The following is a 21,474-nucleotide window of genomic DNA, read 5'->3' on the forward strand; positions in this document are numbered from 1 at the left end:
AGCAGCCTGGCGAGGATATAGATATGGTCCAGTGTTCCATGACCCGGACGAAACCCGCATTGTTCCTCCTGCATCGGCCGAATTCTCCTCTCCAGTACCCCGACATAGACTTTTCTGGGGAGGCTGTAGTTGGAACACACCCTCTGGTCCCCCTTCTTAAACAGAGGGACCACCACCCCAGTCTGCCAGTCCAGAGGCACTGTCCCCAACCACCATGCGATGTTGCAGAGGCATGTCAACCAAGACAGCCCCACAACATCCAGAAACTTGAGGTACTCAGGGCGGATCTCATCCACCCCCGGTGCCTTGCCACTGAGGAGCTTCTCAACTACCTCAGTGACCTCAGCTTGGGGGATCGACGAGTCCACAACTGAGCCCTCGGCCTCTGCTTCCCCAGTGGAAGACATGTCGGTGGGGTTGAGGAGAACCTCAAAGTACTCCTTCCACCGTCCGAGAATGTCCCCAGTCGAAGTCTGCAGATTCCCACTCCCACTGTAAACAGTGTGAGCAGGGCACTGCTTCCCCCTCCTGAGGCGCCAGATGAGTTCCTTTGAGGCCGACCGATTAGTCCTTCTCCATGGCCTCACCGAACTCCTCCCAGACCCGAGTTTTTGCCTCCGCAACCACCCGGGCTGAAGCTCTAGATGTACTGAAAGTAAAGCAGTCGCAAATGAACAGTACATTTGCTTTGTATATTAATGTGTGTAATCTTGTGTAATCTTGTGTGTAAGTTGTAGACTAATTGGCATCTCTAAATTGTCCATAGTGTGTGTGATTTGTGTATGCGTGTGTGATTTGTGTATGCGTGTGTGATTGTGTATGCGTGTGTGATTGTGTATGCGTGTGTGATTGTGTATGCGTGTGTGATTGTGTATGCGTGTGTGATTGTGTATGCGTGTGTGATTGTGTGTGTGTGTGTGTGATTGTGTGTGTGTGTGTGTGATTGTGTGTGTGTGTGTGTGATTGTGTGTGTGTGATTGTGTGTTTGTGTGTGTATTTGTGTCTGTGTGTGTTCGAGTGTTTGTGTGTGTCTGTCTGTGTGTGTGTGCTTGTGTCTGTGTGTGTGTGTGTGATTGTGTGTGTGTGATTGTGTGTGTGTGATTGTGTGTGTGTGATTGTGTGTGTGTGATTGTGTGATTGTGTGTGTGATTGTGTATGCATGATTGTGTGTGTGATTGTGTGTGTGTGTGATTGTGTATGCGTGTGTGTGTGTGTGTGTGATTGTGTATGCGTGTGTGTGTGTGTGTGTGTGATTGTGTATGCGTGTGTGATTGTGTGTGTGATTGTGTATGCGTGTGTGATTTTGTGTGTGTGATTGTGTATGCGTGTGTGATTGTGTATGCGTGTGTGATTGTGTATGCGTGTGTGATTGTGTGTGTGATTGTGTATGCGTGTGTGATTGTGTGTGTGATTGTGTATGCGTGTGTGATTTTGTGTGTGTGATTGTGTATGCGTGTGTGATTGTGTATGCGTGTGTGATTGTGTATGCGTGTGTGATTGTGTATGCGTGTGTGATTTTGTGTGTGTGATTGTGTATGCGTGTGTGATTGTGTATGCGTGTGTGATTGTGTATGCGTGTGTGATTGTGTATGCGTGTGTGATTGTGTATGCGTGTGTGATTTTGTGTGTGTGATTGATTGTGTGTGTGATTGATTGTGTGTGTGATTGATTGTGTGTGTGATTGATTGTGTGTGTGATTGATTGTGTGTGTGATTGATTGTGTGTGTGATTGTGTATGCGTGTTTGTTTGTGTGTGTGATTGTGTTTGTGTGTGTGTGTGATTGATTGTGTGTGTGATTGTGTATGCGTGTTTGTTTGTGTGTGTGAGATTGTGTGTGTGATTGGGTGTGATTGTGTGAGTGTTTGTGTGTGTGTTTGTGCGTGTGTTTGTGCGTGTGTCTGTTTGTGTGTGTGATTGTTTGTGTTTGTGTGTGTGATTGTGTATGCGTGTGATTTGTGCCCTGCAATGGACTGGTTTCCTGTTCAGACTGTACCCTGCATCGTGCCCTGAGTCTCCTGGAATAGACTCCAGGCTTTCACATAAGCACTGAACAGAGACTCCTGATGCTGGTGTTTTGCAACACTGTTATTCTGCATGTGTAAAGCCCCTAAATTTAATAGTATAGTTATAGCTCCAATTTGTGCTAACATCTGTGAATCTGTGCTTTGAGATTTCACAATGGTATTGGATTACTCTAATACCACAAGACTTCAATCTACACATGATTCAAGCTAATAATAAAAATGTCTTTAACTTAAGTAACAAACCAGGCAATATCTCACTGATGTTGTGATTAAACCTTTAGAATATAGTCTATATAGGCTATAGTCTTCTAGTTGTTTGTTTGAGAGCTTTTACTTGATGTACTCTGTGCATTAAAGTCCTTCTGGGAAGTTCATATTTACGAGTTGGGCAGTTGGAATTACGATGTAAAGTGGGTTCAAGTCACTTTAGTAGAGCAATATGGAGGTAAACCTTCTCAAAAATAACTGCAAAAAATACAGCAAGGCTTTTAACTTTTACTTCTAGAAAATTAACAACAAAGAATGCACATCAGTTGTGTTTTGATTGTTTTTAATCAATTTATGAAGTCGCTTTACGTTCAATCTATTTCACTCCTTTAAGCCGCTTAAATATAAACCATTTTGCTTGTTTATGGCAAGATTTGAGTTTGTGTCAAAATAAAATATGTAGTCAAGACGATCCGCTGTGGCGTCCCATGTATTGCAACGCTTGTATTTCAATAACTTTTGTAGATTCCAAACTCACAATAAGTAGAATTAGCTTTTGAGAGAAACAAATGTTCAACAAATGTATAGCAAATAATTGATTCTACCGTATTTTCTACTGAAACTGATAAATTAAAAGAAAATCAAGATTTCTCTCACTCATAATTACGACATTGTGAGGCGTTCGTACGCGTTCAACTTGAGGCGTGTGGTAGCCTAGTGGTTAAGGTGTTGGGCTGCCAATCAGAAGGTTGTAAGTTTGATCCCAGGTCCACCACGTTGCCACTTTTGGGCCCCTGAGCATGGGCCTTAACCCTCAATTGCTCAGTTGTATTAAAAAAATAAAACATGAGACAGTGTAATGTAACTCGTATTTACGATCTTTCTGACATGACCAGGGAACTAATTGGTGTCCGGCTGCATCTGATATCACAACCTTTCTGTGGAATATGCACTTTACTTTGTTTTAAGACACACAAATCAAAGTGTGATAGACCAAAACCCTGTTCTTTGTTACAGCCTACATTTTTATCTTTGCAAGACAAATAATTCAGCATATCGAAGCTCCTCAGCCAAAGCCAAATAGTGAAGTCTTTTCCTTCCCCAATCACATTCACTCAGAGTGAGTACATTCTTTACTCACCCAGTTTGCTCATCCAGGCAAACTCCATCCTGACTGATTAAAAAGGCGTTTCCGATCTGAGGCTTTCTAATAGCTTTTCTGTTGACTATTTCAAAGTTATTACACAGTGCAAGCTGGAGAATAGGCTTCAGTTTATGCTTTGCTCCCTCTGACACACACAGATACCTGTTCATCTTCTAAAATTTAGAACTGCAGCTGTAAAAACCCTCTAACCTGCCTTCTAATAAGGTTTCAGTTGCTTAATGGAATTACAGATTACATTTTATTCACTTTTTGTTGGAGTTCAGTGCACACATTTTGTGTGTTCAAAGATGTGATCTTTAAAAAAAAATATATATATATATATCGCTATATATATATATACACACACACACACACACAGAAGGTTTATTTCAGAGTTTGGGTTTATTGTACAATTAGGGCTTTTTGATATGAAGATGTCGGTGCGATTTTCTTTTGTTGCTCAAGTACTGATCTTTCCTCCATTAAGGGAAAAGTTGAATAGTGTTTTTTTTTTTTTTTTATATAATGAGTCATAGAAGAGGAAAAAAAAATTGTCCAGGCTGATATGATGCTTCTGAGTCCCTGAGGCCCTGACAGTCCTGTAATAGTGTCTCTCATTAAGAGTCGTGTCGTGGTTGTTGGGGTAAAATTAGTGAGATCATTTTGTGTACATGTCATACAACAACGCCGATGTGTCAATTATCATCAGACTCCAGCACCACATATAAAAGATGTATGACTATATGACTACATAGGGACTGACTGGAGCCTCAGGCAGTCTGAGAAGTTATTTTGTACTTACACCGTGGTCAAGTACAGCTTAATCAATACCAACAAAATGGGTTTGTGTGTACTTTCCCCCCTTTGCTAAACAGGTAAGCAGTTGTTTGTTCTAAATGTTGTTATGAAGCTAGCGAAGTCACTTGATTTTCCTTGAGTAAAATTTGAGTAATTAGCCTGTAAGCTGTTTTAGCTAAAGCAAAGTAAATTTGAAGTGATGAGTGGGAAACTATTGGTGTGTTTTGTGTAGTTTTACTATTTTATAAATATACTGCCATCAGTATGTGTATTTCACTCAGTATTTTAGTAAAAATACTTGATAGTTTTGTCTCTCTGTATATTATCCGGCTAAAGAATACCTCAGAGCTAAAGACCCTAGATTCACCCTTTGGCCCGAGCCCGAGCTGTGCATTGTGGGATTTTAGCAGACGGCCGAGAACTCTTTCCCCTTCATCCAGGGTATATATTTTAACTTGCTAGCTAACGTTAGGTGCCTAGGGCTTGATGTAGTTTATGTGCTGTTTATGGGTCTGCAGAATGGGCTCGGCTTACACCACCACATCACTGCCTGACCGGACAAAACATGAAAATTTGTCGTTTTACCTGAAGCTAAGTAAATGTATCCTGTGCATTTTACTGAAGCTTTAATAAAAAAAAAATCCATTAACACTCCAGTTATTTCTTCAACACACATTTGGTAAAGAGCTACATGTGAGACGCTTGTAAAGCAGCTTGTCTTCTGGCTTCTTTTAAACTCTTTATAGTTATTTATTTATTTATTTATTTATTTATTTATTTATTTGGATGCTCTCGCATTAACGAAAGAATCAATTAACCTTTCATTTCACTCGTTCTATACTGACTTTCATTTCTATCCTGGGAATATCAGGTTATCTATCATTGCACCAAGATAGCTGTTGTAATTATTAATAAGCTTTGTGGAGAAAAAAACAAAACACAGAGTGACTGAGAGGAAAATAACTAGTTTTTCCTCCTAGGTCTGTAAATAGTCAAGTTCTGAATGTCTCTGGGAAATTGATGATTTGGTAATGATGTAAAAAAAAAAAATATACAATCAAATATGTGTTCAAATATTGGGACTGATCTCAACTTGGACTAAGAATTCAGTATTAATATTAATTTTTATTTATTCGTGGGTATTTATTCCTGGATATTTATTCCTGGGTATTTTTGGCTCTTTAGTGACCAAGAAAGTTTTTGAAAGTGTCAAAGCTTTAAAGGAAACAGCACATGATACAGGATGTAACACAATTAGTGGGAGCTCATGACTTGAGATGAATATTAATGTGTAAAGCAGTCACATTAATATTCAACATTGCTAATTTTTCCTAACAGGCACTTTTGCTGCATGACTACATCTTTCCTCTGATGGTTGACTGAGGAACAGAGCTATGGCTCCTCCTCGACTTACCGGTGCATTGCGCTCTTTCTCCACGGTCAGCAAGCAGGACGACCTCACACTCGAGCTGTACGATTTAAAGGCAAGGCACAACTTGTTTTCACAACAAATATTTCCATTTTAATTCCTTTCTCATTTTCTGATCATACAATTCTTGCATAAAGTTTTTCACACACTGATTCTGTAGTGTTTTTTTATGTACAATCTTGATAAAGCACATTAGAGGAATTGACGTTATTTGTCCTGATATCTTAATAGTTCACATCCTGGTTGTTTTAGTGTTGGAGGAACTGCATTTTATTATGAGCCACTGAAGAACAATATCCTTGTGACAATTTTAGTATGTAATACACAAGAAGACAATTTCAAAATAAAGATTTCAATAAAAATTTGAATTGTGAAATATTAGCTCTATTAGCACTAACATTAACAAATATTAGCACTAAAGTAACAATGACAAAACACCAATAAAACAAAATGAGATAATTGCAAAATGCTTATATGCGATCATTGAGATGATTGTATTATAATAGTATTTAACGCAATATGAGATAATTACAAAAGTCTAAAATGAAATAGTGGATTAGTTAAATTCAAAATAATGTTATGTAATGCAAAAGAAATTTCTTTAATTGACCAGTATAAAGAACAAACTTAATAATAATGCAATAATAATCTCAAACACAAAATGAATTTAGAAACAATGACAATAATTTGTCCCATAAATTACATAATTACATAAGAACTGTATAAAATACAAATTGAGAGAATTGTAAATTTGTTATCTAATGCAAAATGATAAAATTGCTAAATCTTAGGATGTATAGAAAATGAAGATAGTAACCATTACATTGAGATACAAAATACGAATGTAATTCAAAATCAGATAATTACTAAGACTAAGCATTAAGGATAGCATAATACAGAACAGTGTAATTGTGAATAAGTATGGAGAAAAACGGGATAATTGCTAAAAACTAGCATGAAATGTAAAATGAAGCTAGTTACATTTGCTAGTTACTTTAGGGAAACAAAATGAGATCATTACACAAATGTTGGAATAAATGAGATAATTGTGAAATACTAGTATGTAATACGAAACTAAGCTAATTAAAAAAGCCAAATAATAGCATATAATACAAGTTAATTACAAAATATTAACACAAAGTTGTAATGAAATATAAAAATAATTGCAAATAATTTGTTTGTTATTAGCTATTATCAATTACAAAGCGTTATTAAATAAAACAAAACAAAATCACAATATGCTAGTATGAAACAAAAAATGAGATAATTGCAAAATATTAGCATGGAACAGAAAATGAAGCTAGTAACATTTTCAAAATGCTAGTGTAATAGAAAATAGGATATGTAGTACAAAATGCACTCTGAACTGCTATTCCTACCTCCAATTCCAAATACGTTTGTAGTAAATGTATATGGTAGATGTATATGACAACGTCCCTAGTAAATGTATGTGGCGGATAAAAATGACTCGACTCATGGTAGACCGTGTCCAATGTTATGTCCTTGAACATGTATCTCTATTAAGCTAGTCCTCTGTATCTCCTCCATTATTTATGTGTTTGTGGCAGACACATTCTCAATCCTTCACTTCCCTCCCCATCTTGTTTTTCATTAATCAGTCCATCTCCTGGCCTCTTTTGGCTTTTTAAGAGGAGGTAGATTGCGCTTCTGATTATCTTCTATCAACAGCTTTTAGCTCTAAATTGTTTAAAGTAGCAAACACGCTTCTTTATGCAAGAGATAAAGACCGAGATTTGTTCTTAGCATACGCTCGAACACTGGGATTGCTTATACAGTGTCTTGGTGTTAAAGGAGTTTATTATCTAAACCTGATTCTAATTCAGGTTTAGTCACTGCAGATAGATATATGAATGTTTTATTTATGTAAATGATTTCGAATGATTGCCTCCAGCTATAAAACAAGGACATCAATAGAGTTTTATGCTTTAGCTTGTGTGTCTTGTGCAGGCTAAGCGTTTGAAGAGGAGGGAGCTGTTTGCCCGAGAGAGTCTGACCTGGGCAAAGGTTGTCCAGTTTTTCACACAACAGCTAGAGAAGAAGGAGCAACGGAAAGAGTCTCCGGAGCTGAAAAATCTCCTTCAAGCGGCCAAGCAAATAGGTACAGTATTTATCTGATGTCTTGAAAACTCCTGCATCCTGTTTTATTTCTGACCGGAACTGTGTTGATTGTGATGAGAAGTAAAATGTTCAGCAAGCAGTATCCACACCTACTTCTATCTTATGTGCTGAAATGCTTCCCCTTCCAAATGTTCTGTTTTCCCCATGCATGATTTTGCCCATATCACTTGTGCATTGAACTACAAACTGCATTTAGTGTTTGGGTGTTCACTATGGTTTTTGGCCTGATTTTGCTGTCACTGACAAATCTCACATTCTAAAATACTTCTTTGCTTGTGAATTAAGACAGGAAGTCTTAGATTGCATAATACGACATGCTTACTGCGGAGGCCGATTTGGTGCCGTTTCGATTTAAGACATGGATCATAAAGTTCTGGCAGCGTCAAGATTTTATTTTATTTATTTATTTTTTCATTTTAAACCCGACAGGCTAAGGATGGCAGAGGATGACAAGAAACTAAATATACGGTAGCGCCAATGGTGAAACCTAGAATATCCTTATTACTGCAAGCTCACTGTTTGTGACCTTACATTTCCTACATGAGCCCAGCTCATGCTGATTGATGAATGTAGTAATTTTCTTTATCACTAGAGCATCTTCATAGACTAATCTGACATTGAGAACGCACATTACTGCAAAGTCTGTTATAGAATCCAGTCAAGATTTTATTGGGATCATCTCATACTGTGTGACAAGTAATAATCTGAGACTGATGGCAATGCACCCTCTAAAACCAGCTTTAGCCGACCAAAAGTGTTAAACATTATTCAAAAGCGTAAAGTTAAGGTTATTTACCTATGCTGAACAAAGGTGAATGTCACAACGCCACAGTGTTCAGCTTTCCTGATGTGTCTTCTAATTAGATTAGATGCAAATCCCCCAGAATGCAGTCTTAGTCAAACTGTGCTGCATATTGTGTCCTATCACACGGCTCATATTACTGTTCTGATCCTGTCGTCAAGGGACAAGGGAGGTAGGCCACACTGCAAGCAGCAGGGCATGGATTGCAACATGGCAGGGCCCTCTCTTTTTCACTAATCCCACTATAGCTCTAGTGAATGCAAGGGAGGCTCTGTTCATAGCAGGCCAGGGGTACTGTAGGTGTGATAGAAATCAAAGAGATGAAAACTCGTGATTAACAGCTCAGTGTTTTTTTTTTGTTTTTTTAGCATGATGATGCCCAGATGATGCTTTAGTGTAATTAACAAACGAACCAATTGTTTACTCATTTAAATATTTTTAAAATGTACTTAGGGGTGTAGTTATATATGTAATTATCTGCTCAGGAGCCAAACTGTTACTCTGCACTGCACATTTAATATCCTCGTTCTGGAAAATGAAGTGAGGATTCTTGTAGTGAAAAAATGGTTCATACTTTTGTTTTTTATTGTAAATATCACAGTGTAAATGATTGTACAGTACAAAAGTCTAACTTTGAAAAAATATTCAATACAATAACAATGAAGGGAAGTAAAAGAGCCGATTAGTTGTTCGGGTGATTTTTGATTAGATGTTCGGGTGATTTTTCTAGAAATCTGTTTTCATGCCAATCAGACTGTAAATGTTTTTAACAGGCTTGGGTATAAATCACACAGACAAAGGAAATAATGAAGCTCTTCTAAAACGTTAGATTCACCATTCCTAATTACAAGTCCCAGTATAAAGTCTTAACATTTCCTCTATACCAGTAAACCCTGTACTATTTGTTCTCCAGTGCTGTGCTCTTTTAAAAACAAATATTTTTTAGCTGACAAATGTTTGTTGTATTAAAGAGTTGTAAAGTGTGATTGCACATTCGGTGAAGTTCATGCGATATCCTCTCTGCAGTTTTTAAACAGGCCATTGAGAGACATCCTAAACCGGAATAAAGCATTCTCCAAGTTTCCACATTTTAAAATGCACAGAAATGATCTATTACTTACAGACACTGAGTTGTAGATAGAGAGTGAGCTGCGTTCCTCAACTTTAATTGGCCCAAATTCTGGTCTTCCTGCTTCTTGATCATATTTTCTCCTTTAATTGGACATTCAGCCCTTTTCTCCCTTATTATTAAAGTTTTCTGTGGCTAACATTGGGTTGAAGTATTCCTTCACGAGCAAAAGCATGGGCAGTGAAGTGAAAATGGTTATAATTGTTCTCTCCCATGGTACATAGGCATTTTCTCGTTTTTGTGGGTCTCCAGAATAATCACTATGCTTCCTATGTTCTCTTTGAACGTTGCAGTGGGGACAGATTTCGGACAGGATGCCATTGAAAGTGCTGCAGTCTTCTTGTTCAAGACATTCCAGAACAAAGAACAGGTCAGCCATGAAGAGACCCGGGCCATTAAGCAGATGTTCGGACCGTTCCCGGCCTCAGCAGCCGACACAGCATGTGCTGCAGTCAGCCATCTGGTGGCTCAGCACGGAGAGTCCCAGGTGGAAGATTTCATTCAGTCCCATACGTCCAACAAGCCTATAGATCATGGAATGGCTTTTGGGCGGAACATAGTCTTTTCTTTTGACACTTATGTCCTAGACAGTCTAGATAGTCTTCCATGGGAGGTGGAACAAAGTGAGGAGCTGAGTCTGGATTTCAACAGCTTCTTAAGCAACCATGCTGGTGGACGTAGCACCGGTTTAGAGAGCGCTGGCGTGCAGTCAGCGAGCCAGAGCAGCAGTGCTGACCGATCTATCCTTAGAAGAGAGGTGGAGAAGTATCTGAGTGGAGGCAACATGGGTTCATCCAGTGCAGAGGAGCTCTGTACCTCGCTGTTTGAGATGCTGGCTTCTTCCAAGAGTGATGATGAGCTTCAGAATGAGGTGAGAGCCAGTGTATGTTTACTGTCCTTGCTGTAGAGAGCACAGATTCTTCCAAACCACATGCACCAAGGGAACATGTTTTAAATGAAAATGCTTTCACCAATGTTTTAAGGGAAAATACACAATGGGTGTGGGGTTATAGAAAAGTCCTTAATCATGTGGGAGTCCATTAGCACCAGAGCAGGGAGGTTTACAGGCTTTACTCAGCAGTCCAACAGTGGCACCTTGAACCCAGACTTGGCACAGTTATTATTTTAGAATTTTGATCAAATAAAATTGACAATCCATCCGTCCAACCAATCAGTATAACTCCTTGTGATAGATACTTATATGTACACTATATGGCCAAAAGTGGGCAATCTTGACCTATCTGTGAACAAACTGTTGCCATTCTTGGAGGCATAGAATTGGATCATCAAAAAACATATTGAAGTGATGGTCAGGTGTCCACAAACCTTTGGCCATATAGTGGATAACACTAATATCCGTGGACATTATTGGTTGCTAGTCTACTACACAATCCGTGTCACATGACTTAGGATGTGTGAGAGCAGGGATGCCGGTGTCTGTAGATATGATGGAAAGATTTGAAGGCTTTAATGACTATGATCAGTCTTGAGCTGGACTCTCAGCTGTTTGTCACAGACATTTCAGTTGGACATCAAATCAAACGTAATTCGACAGGGATTTGTTTTTGAGTCTTTCTTCTTTAGTTTCTTTCTTTCTCTGTCTTTCATACTTTTCTGTGATCAGCTGACTGTTGTGCCTCTTGAGCGAAACCTCCATCATCTCCCAAGTCTTAGTATAGCACCTGAGATTTTAAATGTTCCTCACGTAGGTGACATTTGGAACCTAACTCTCCCCCTGGCGTCTTCAGATGTGGGATGCCCTTTGTCTGTGAAGCCCACCATGCTTCTCTGTGCGAGTGACTCTAAAGTTAATGGCAAAGTTGAAAGCATTTCCACTTACTGCCCTTAAACTTGACAGAGGTACAGGGGAGGGCATACAAATGGTAGAGCCCAGCTTTTTAATATTTTACATTTCTGCTTTATAAATGACATTTGCTGCAACAGCATATAAATTGGGAGACAAGTATAGGAGTGAGCTGTTGGATGATGAGGATTAAAGGTAATTTAGATTTAGCACCGGACTGAATTTATCTAAACAGAGCTTTTCAACTGATGTCTTTGTGCTTTATGTATGTTTATTGTGCTGTAAACGGTGTACAATTCAATATAGAGACCATATATACTGTATGGAATACAACTGCAATTTAGGATTCAATACCGTTTCCAGTGTAATGTTACATCAAGCCTGTGTACAGAGTCGAGCTCTGAAACTTTGGGACATTTGAATGACTCTGAAGGCCATTAATGCTAAACTCCCAAATCAGAGAAAGAATAGCTAAACATCTAAAAATCAGTCAAACAGAAAGTCTAGAAATCTTTCAAAAGCATTCCTCTACAAATGTCTGCGTTCCTCATCGCTCCAAATTTTCAAGCAACAAGGCCGCCAATGTATTATTTCACCAACACTCGCACACTTTACATTCAACCTCCTTCAGTAACCGCTTCAGTCAAGGTCACAGTGGAGCCAGAACCTATCCCATGGACACTAGGTGTGAGATGAGGAATACAGTATAACCTGCATGAGACCTTACACATTCGCACACTTACTCACACTCAGTGGCAGTTTAGTTTCTCTACCAGCATGGTTTTGAGAGGTGGGAAGAAACTGTGGAACCCAGAGGAAGCCCACACAGACGTGAGGACAACATGCAAATTTCCTCACATACGGAAACCAGATCTCAGGGCTGAAGGCCTGAATCCATGGAACTGTGAGACGGAGATTTGCCACCATGTTGTCCATAACAGGACAAACAAATTCTCACTAGCAGCAATAATGATAATGATAATAATAATAATAATATAAAACAAGATTTACATAATTATAGTCTAGAAACGGTATTACATAATGTGTGTGTTTCCTGCTAATGAACAGCTCAATACAAAGGAAACAAGAGAAAAGTTTTGTAAATTTGTGCAAACCGACAATAAATCTTTGCTTGTAGTTTGAAAGCAAGTGTTTAGCCTAATGTAATGATGGACAGTTTGGAGATCATTATTTTGCTCTTCTCAAAAGGTCTATCTTCCACCGAGGAGCTATCTTAAGGATGTCAGTACTTTTACTCCAAGCAAGGACTTTCAGATGTTATCTGTCCATACCAGTACTTGTCTCTTATTCATCTATATTCGTACCTTTTTGTTATACTGCTGTGTTTGCAATGAAATCTGTCTGTGAGGTTTAAAATGTTGAATGTTATCTTAGATATTAGTCGTTTTCCATGAAAATTCAGCTCCGGAATTATCGCTACCTTTGGAAAAATTAGTATAAAACACGGTAGGGAGGTCTATGTCTTTCTTGGTCAAGCAGCTCAATAACTCTATGAAAATAGGGCAAGTAATCTGAGATCACATTTTAATACAGACTATCCAGATCCTACAGTGTTCTCCAGTTCACTGGGGTTTAGAGCAAGAGACTGGAATAGCCAACTGTCCCTTTTTTTAATTTTTTTTTATGTATAATTTTAATCATTGACCAGTTGTAACCTTTTGGCAGAGGCAATATTTAACATACCTTGTATTCCAGTATCCTAACAAGATTCCCAGGACTTTTGGGGAAAACAGTTCCACATCATCACAGAACCCCCAGCATATTTAACAGCAGGGGTTGCTTACTTTTCTGTATAACCAAAGCCACCTTGAGTTTTCATTGCCAATAAAAGCTCTATTTATGCTTCAGCTGACCATAGAGTCTGATTCTAGTCAAAGTTTCTGTAGCAATCTACCGAACCCGTCTCCAGACCCTTCCGCATTTTGTTGGATGGAGGAATATGCTTTCTTCTGGCATACTTTTTGAGTGGTTTGTTTGCCTGGAGGTGGTGTCTAATTGTAGAATTTGGAGACTTCATGACCCCATCATGCTTCTGCAAATCTCTAACTGTGGTCTGCAGAGAAATCTATGCCTCTCTAGCCATCTTCCTCAGTGTGCGTGGGGGGAGTATATGTGGTATGGCATGGCATGATATGGTCATTTTTTCAGGCATAGGTCTATTTTTATAGTTATTGCCTGATGTATGAAATTCAACATACTTTTCTTTCCCTCATTTTGTTTGTGTATTCTTTAATCTTCTCCATGTTGATGGATGACTAAAGGACTAGCTTCTGCAGTACTTCATATTTATACTCCAGTGAAACAGGAAGCTTTGGCTAACTGACAGTGTTCCTAAAGAGTTAAAAGTTAAATTTAAATGGTTCAATAGCATTTTTTTATTCAAAATGTTGAGGGGTGCCATTAATTGTGACAGAAGGTTTTTTTTTTTTTTTTTTTTTTTTATTCCTTAGAACAAATGTACCTGAACTAAAGGCTTCTCTCATATTTTCAGAGTGGGCTTAAGATAATTAACTGCAAAGACAATTTTATTGCCATTTTCTTTTACCCATCTTTAGCAAGGGTGCCAATAATTCTGGAGCTGACTGCTTTTTTTCTTCTGGTGCTAAATGCCAGGTGTCTGTGTTCAGCAGACTGTGCAGCAGATGAGACTCTACTCCAGATTTAGCAATGTGGGAGATAATGAGTGCTCACGTTTGGCATATAGAGAGGATGATGTTTTTGGCTGCAGTAGGAATTTATTTTTTCATGCATATGGCCTGGTGCACTGACAACTTTATCTCTTCTCTCTGTCTCATCCACTCAGCTGTTTGAATTCCTCGGCCCTGAGGGATTTGAGATGATCTCGACGCTTCTCCAGAAGAGGTCTGAGATCGTGGACTCTCTTCTGTCTGCGCCATCAGACAGCAGAGTCAGCTTCCCACTTGGTGAGTCGTGTAGTCTGCTAGCTTCAGGACAGCAAGATGAATGATGATGCACAGAGTGATACGGATGCTGGTGCTGTCCTCTGCCGTGCAAAAACAGTAGCCATACCATGCTTAGCTAGTGATTCAACTTTAGTATTAAGAATGAGCAATTAATTGCACATACCCCAAAGAAACATACAGGAAGCAGACTTTTTTTTTAAATGCATTTTAACCACAGTGCACTTTGTATGTCTTAAAAATAGCAGAGAGTGCAAATTACAGTGCTTTTAGATATGCAGCATTGAGTCTGGTTAAATCCAACTCCGCTATATTTTCCCTCGCTGCACAGTCCATTTATTGCTGCAGAAATAGAAATTCTGTGCATTTGCTCTGAAAGTAACAAACTTAGGGCCTTTTTACACCTGGTCACTTCATGTGTTTTCTGTGATCTGATTTGTTAAAACTGTTCCATTTACACTAGGCCACATAAATGCGTTTTGGCAAATCGGATATCAATCTGATCTTTTTACTCCCGCCCAATATGCAAATATATTTTACCTCATTTCCGGGGTAATTGAAATGGAACACACTTTGGTGTGTTCGGTTGCTACAAAAAACAGCATTTACTGGTGGCAGCAGTGCATTTTAAGACACAATGAGACACCTGGGTGAAAGATTGGAGCCAGCGCTGGTGGGAAAACATATTTGTTTCTGGCGCGATGCACGACTCGCGAGTCACCTGCGAGTGACGTACTTCCGTTTGGGAGGAGTATAGTGCTGACGTATGTGGCTTTAACAACCACATGCATTTATAGCTGTCCAGTTTCATCTGAAATGCGTCCCAGACCACCTCCTGAAGTGGTTTGAGCGATCGGATTTAAATCCGTCTCGAAACCGTTTCGGAGGGCATTTACACCTGGTCTTTTTACCATCGGAAAGCTATCGGATCACAGAAAACGCATGAAGTGACCAGGTGTAAAAACCCCCTTAGATAAATAACACAAGAGTTGTTTCTGTTTTTTTAATTTAACACCTGTTTTTAGTTAAGATACTGTAGGTAATGATGAAGTTCTGAAATTGCTAAGGTTTGTTTTGTGTGTGTGTGTGTGTGTATATATATGTATATATATGTGTGTGTATATATATATATATATATATATATATATATATATATATATATATATATATATATATATATATATATATATATAAAATATGTATTTATATGATTATTTTTACCCACTTTCCTGCTTACACATCCTCCAGCCAGGGTCTTTTCCTTTGAGTTGTTCACATCCAAACGAACTAAACAGCAAATCAACTAAAAGTCATCAGTGTCGCTTAGATTTGAAGTGAACTAATGGGTAATCCTTCTATATTTGTGACTGTATTCTACATATGTATTCTCATATGAGATGAGAGGAATAGATTTCTGTAAAGTTCTGTTTGCTTTGTAAAGGCGTTTATAAAGTAGTTGCTTGATTCCAGCTGGATCAGCCTGCAGTGTTCAGCGTGCCAGGTTATCAGGACTGCGTGCAATATTCATGAACAGATGAATACTTTTCCTGCTTAAAACTCCAGCTCAGTCTGACCAACTCACAGCTACCAAAAGACTGAATGTAAGTGCTGCAGATGGAAAGAATTTGGGTTAGAAAATCTCCAACATTTATTAATTCGTTTAATCAAGTAATAGGGAAGTTGACGTAGCCACTAGCTTGAGTGACTGGGTTGGTGGCTGGGTTGAGTCTTTAATTAAAGGGAGTAATATGAAGGGAAATTACTTTTAAATGCACAGTTAAATAATAAGTATTTATTTAATTTGTCATTTTCTGTATGGTTCTGGGTTTAAACAAAAAAGCTTAACATACAGTAGAACCTGCTGTGCCAATTTCTTGTGTTTCCAATAGTATTTTAACTAATATCTAAAGGATAGTTCGTCAACTTTCAGTGATTATTTAATTATTTGGAGGTTAAGCGGTAGATCTGCGTCTTCGTCTTCGCACTTCAGTCAGCACAGCTTTCTCATCGTCTTGCTTTCAGATGATCGTCTGAATTATCTCTTTGAAGCTCAGTGATGTTTCTGCATTAATTCTAAAAGATGGTAAACCTTGTCGATGTGACTAACCTTATTCAGCACCTACTGCTTTGGCAAGAAATAACCCCTGTGAGTAGGGTTAATATTGATTTTTTTTTCCCCCCACATGAAGTGACCAGGTGTAAAAAGGCCCTAAAAGACTTGTATATTGACTTTAAAAGCCAGGGGTGACTGGCGGTAAACTCTAGCGGTAAAGCACACAGCGCTGCTCTCTTTCATTCCTGAGTCAAATTTTACGTCTTTCTGTGTTTCTGCATGTCTGACGATCCTGTTTTTTTTGTTCTAATACTAACTCCAGTTCTATGGCTACAGAAGTGCACTGTCAAAAAGAGCTAATGGGCTTCTGGCTAGTCAAAAAGTTCACATGCCAGATTGCTTGTGAGATGCGAGTTACCTTGACAACCATGAGTAGAGGTCAAAAGACAGGCTAAAAGCTGCGGATGAAATTGCCCACTCTCTGCATCCCATTAAGAGAGGTGGGTTTTCATTGTGTGGGCTTGTCAAGAGCTGATTAGCTGTAACACTGCATGCTCTTTTGTAGGGGTCCAAGCATTTAATGCTGTAATGCAAGACTTTAACCTTTAGCTGAACTTTGAGCATAATTACTAAATAGCTAGGTTCAAGGTTAGAATATTGCCCCTGATTTTTGGTTTGATTTTTAAATTATTTGGAGATGGGCTTTTTTTTCCCCATGTTAATTTATCTAACTACCTTACACACTGATCAGTTGTGTTTTTCCCCCCAAAGCAGCTGTAATCTCTATTCAACCTAAAGACAGATGAGCACCGTATTCAATTAATACTTCATATCCATTTCATCAATGCCTTGAAGCCTGCTTACATCTGCAAAAAATTTGCCACAACTTTGTTCTGCAGTTTTTACGGCACCTTCAGAAATACAGCAAGTTAAGCACACAATGCTTTGCCCATGTTGTTGTCCTGGTGTCAAAACAAGTGTTTAAATAGTTGTTGGATGAATCATTTCCTTAGATTCCATGCTGTAGTTTCTAATGCAACGTGAACAGGCGTATTTAAAAAAAATATATAAATAAATAAAAAAAAATAATAAAAAAAAAATAACAGAGTTTAATGACATTCTGTAACAGAAAAACGATGCAGGAAAAGCCTTGGCCTTATGCAGCTTAATGGAGAGCACATGTACTTGCACAGTGAAGCCAAAATCCAGGCGACAGAAGCACATCAAAGAGAGGAAGGAAGAAAAAGTGGTGCAGTTCCACACAAGCCTGATGTCAGCACAGGACTGTGGAGATACAGATGTGACCATGTCCCAAATGCAGTGCTGACGAATAGAGAAGAGTTGCCTTTGAGATGGAAATCGCGGGGTGGGAGAGAGGGTGTCAGAGACAGCATGAAAAATTCAAAAGAACCTTTTGAGTATTGATGGGCCAACGCTGTCAGTGAGAGGATGGACAAGCCTAGAACTAGAGTGCACAGAAATGAGATTCGCAGGATGGAAATATTATTTGGGCGAAGAAAAGACGAACTGGCTTATCCAGAGTAGGTGTAAGAGCCAGACAGAAATGTATAATACGACCAGAAACAGATTCAGACCGGGTTGTTTCAGAGGTAATGACTGCCTGGGGCATGTTTTATGCAAGTTAGCATTTACAAACTGAGCTTACTGCATTTACAAATTTAAGACTGCAATAGTAGATTTTTTTTTTATTAAATCATTTTCTTTTAGTTTTTAATTCTTTTAACAAGTCCTATAGTAAAAGAACTATAGTGAAACTAAAGGAAACATCAGCAGTGCTGGTGAAGGGTGTTTAAGCTGGACACCTAATTAGGATGCTTTCACACTGCCAGTTGAAACAGAACAGGGCTCATGTGAAAGATTAGTGATGTGAAAGGTGTGATATGGACCGGGAAGCGCACTACAGCACTGAACCCTGAGACTACCTGTAGGATGTGGTGTGAGTTCAGCTGCAGTGGAAAACTGTGCTACGATTCCTGTGAATGTGAACGCAGCTCTTACTCGGGCCCGCACTTGTTCAGGAAGTAAAGTAACCTGGGCGTGTGTTTTAGCCACAGAAAGGCATGAAAGGTTTCCACAACACACATGTACCAAGAGGGGCACGAGAAGGTTGTGTGACACAGAAGCACTTAATAGCACCAAAGTTGTCACGTTCTGTTCTCCATTTGCGTTTATGATGACGTAAGATAGAATCAACTGAGTCTGACAGCAGATTATTGATGCAGCATGTGCCGGGAACAATCACATTCACAGCAAATAGATCCAGTGTAATAACCGCTTTACTGACTTTCTTTTTTGGCAGGTATTGAAATGCAAATGCACTTGTATAGCTTTGAATTGAATTGGCTTTACATAAGTGTTATGTAGTGTGACATAACTGCGTCAACCTCTCATGCAGCTGATGATACTATCTCAAATAAAATAAGAAAAAATACCTAGGATTATGGGGTGGAGCTTCGTGTACATAGAAAGGAAAGGGGTGGAGTTTTGTGTACATGGGGAGGAAAGGGGTGGAGTTTTGTGTACATGGGGAGGAAAGGGGTGGGGTTTTGTGTACATGGGGAGGAAACGGGTGGGGTTAAGTGTACATTGGGAGGAAAGGGGTGGAGTGTTGTGTACATGGGGAGGAAAGGGGTGGAGTGTTGTGTACATGGGGAGGAAAGGGGCAGAGCTTTGTGTACATGGGGAGGAAAGGGGCAGAGCTTTGTGAACATGGGGAGGAAAGGGGTGGAGTGTTGTGAACATGGGGAGGAAAGGGGTGGAGTGTTGTGTACATGGGGAGGAAAGGGGTGGAGTGTTGTGTACATGGGGAGGTAAGGGGTGGAGTGTTGTGTACATGGGGAGGAAAGGGGCAGAGCTTTGTGAACATGGGGAGGAAAGGGGTGGAGTGTTGTGTACATGGGGAGGAAAGGGGCGGAGTGTTGTGTACATGGGGAGGAAAGGGGCAGAGCTTTGTGAACATGGGGAGGTAAGGGGTGGAGTGTTGTGTACATGGGGAGGAAAGGGGTGGAGTGTTGTGTACATGGGGAGGAAAGGGGCGGAGTGTTGTGTACATGGGGAGGAAAGGGGCAGAGCTTTGTGAACATGGGGAGGTAAGGGGCAGAGCTTTGGAAGGGGCACAAATATCATTCCACTGTTGTTGAACTTTATTTTAGTCAAAATTTGACAAATTTTTGATATGAATGTAATGAATTTGTATTGGATAAGATCTATGCCAAATCAAAATGCATATCGTCTATTTTTGTATTAAAACAAAACAAAACAAAAAAAACACTGGGTATATAGTCACTATTTATACCAGAGCACAAGCCTGTTCCATTTATAAAGTCATTAGTTCATTAGTATCACATCAATGAGTCTAACAGTGAACATAATAGCGATATGTAGGGAAGCCTGGATAATGTAGCGGGAATTATGCTCACAGTAATAAACTAATAGCTTTGGGTCACTTGGAGGCACACAGCTGTTTATAGCCAGGCTGAGAACAGCATGTAAAGATGCAGTTTTCCTCAGTAGTCTGGATAATTAACCATTTTGTTAAATAATAAACCAACAAGCTGCACAGCTGGTGTGTGCTATTTCACCAAGCATATTCAAGCTCTCAATATGTGCTTGTATAAATTATTATTAATTAGGTCATCTCACTGTTGTGTTGATATGACAGCAGAACAGGGAGGTTACTTAATGAATTCTGATGATACCCTCAGTTCATTCGTAAGTTAAAGCCTGTTCGCTTGCAGCATGACGGAGCAGTTTTCCTGCAGCCTGGGTTTTCTCTTTGAATGAGCTCCTATGCTTTCCAAATCAGATTGATCGGTTTCTTTTAATTCAGCCTTTTATATAATGCCGTACCTGCCGTTTCTGATCTCGGTGCACTCTCGGTTTAATTAAAACTTTGGCACTTGCCTGTTATAATTGAGATATCACAAATTTTGTCTTTATCACAAATGTTAAGTCACAAGTTGGAACAAATCTCAAGGCCACATGCCCCCTACAAGCAGGTTACTGTACATGCCCAGGCTATTAGCCTTTTATTCATAGTTACAGTCAAGTAGGTTCAGAAGGTACATTTTTTTTATTTTTTCTTCCTACAGTACAGTTTTTTTAAATATAAATTTGATTACTTCTACTAATTATTGTCTAGCCACAGAATATTGACCGTAAACACTATAACTTCACACTAGCTAGCTTTGAAACCTGTCGGATATAAAGGTTTGCATTGCTCCCCCCCCCCCCAAGCCCTTCTTCAGTTTCTACAAGAAGTGCATGGACACCCGTCAGTCCGAGAAACATTTAGAAGAACAAGGATGAGATACCTGAACTCATTTTCTAATATTCGTGATGGACTGCTAGATAATTTCCACAATGCTGGAACTTTTTTGCTTTACCGAATGTGCCTCAATATGAAATGGCTGGTAAGAGCCTGTGTGACAGCCTTGCTGTGAATGACATGAACAATATTTAATATTTATTTCTAAGGTATGAGGTATAACATATGAATATACATCATACCAGCATTGGTAGCTTTGGTTTGCTAGGGGCTTCAACCCCTGACCTTGATCAGTAACACAAAGCCTTAATCCTTGAGCCTTCTATAAGATATGTACACTTTTTTTCCCTTTTATAAATGAATCCTCTTTTTTCACCAAATTTGGTCATTTCCCAAATCTCACCCACTAGCTAGTTTTCTCCCTATCACACCTCATGTGAGGGTGAACGCTAACACGTTTTCCCTCTGAGACACATGAAGTCAATATTTTCAAATGCTTCTCTCGAAGCCAAGCTGAACAGACTTGTAGGATTCACTATCTATCCTCTTACTCAAACCTAAGCTCACAAATACCCACATTGTGGCTCGTGTCACTCTTGACTGACAGGAGAGAATGTAGCATCATCCCTCCAGTCCAGACAGCATGGCCTGTTTTTCCTCTCTCGGACGTTGGCCACGGTCGAGTGTGGTATCATCAGGATTTGGAGTCGGCTG

General features: G+C 39.2%; 1 protein-coding gene across 2 annotated transcripts in view; it reads left to right on the forward strand.

Moving 5' to 3' along the window:
• The window catches only part of ascc3 (activating signal cointegrator 1 complex subunit 3), a 156,509-nt gene that overhangs the window by 2,332 nt on the left and 132,703 nt on the right, over positions 1–21,474 (forward strand). For both annotated transcript variants that reach the window (XM_027149011.2, XM_047811862.1), the window contains exons 2-5: positions 5,513–5,658; positions 7,572–7,722; positions 9,967–10,544; positions 14,302–14,422. In XM_027149011.2, the coding sequence (XP_027004812.2) occupies positions 5,569–5,658; positions 7,572–7,722; positions 9,967–10,544; positions 14,302–14,422 (940 nt within the window). In that variant the 5' untranslated portion in view covers positions 5,513–5,568. The remainder of the gene's footprint in view (positions 1–5,512; positions 5,659–7,571; positions 7,723–9,966; positions 10,545–14,301; positions 14,423–21,474) is intronic.

This window comes from Tachysurus fulvidraco, chromosome 3 (genome assembly GCF_022655615.1).
Source record: "Tachysurus fulvidraco isolate hzauxx_2018 chromosome 3, HZAU_PFXX_2.0, whole genome shotgun sequence".
Taxonomy (NCBI): Eukaryota; Metazoa; Chordata; class Actinopteri; order Siluriformes; family Bagridae; genus Tachysurus; species Tachysurus fulvidraco.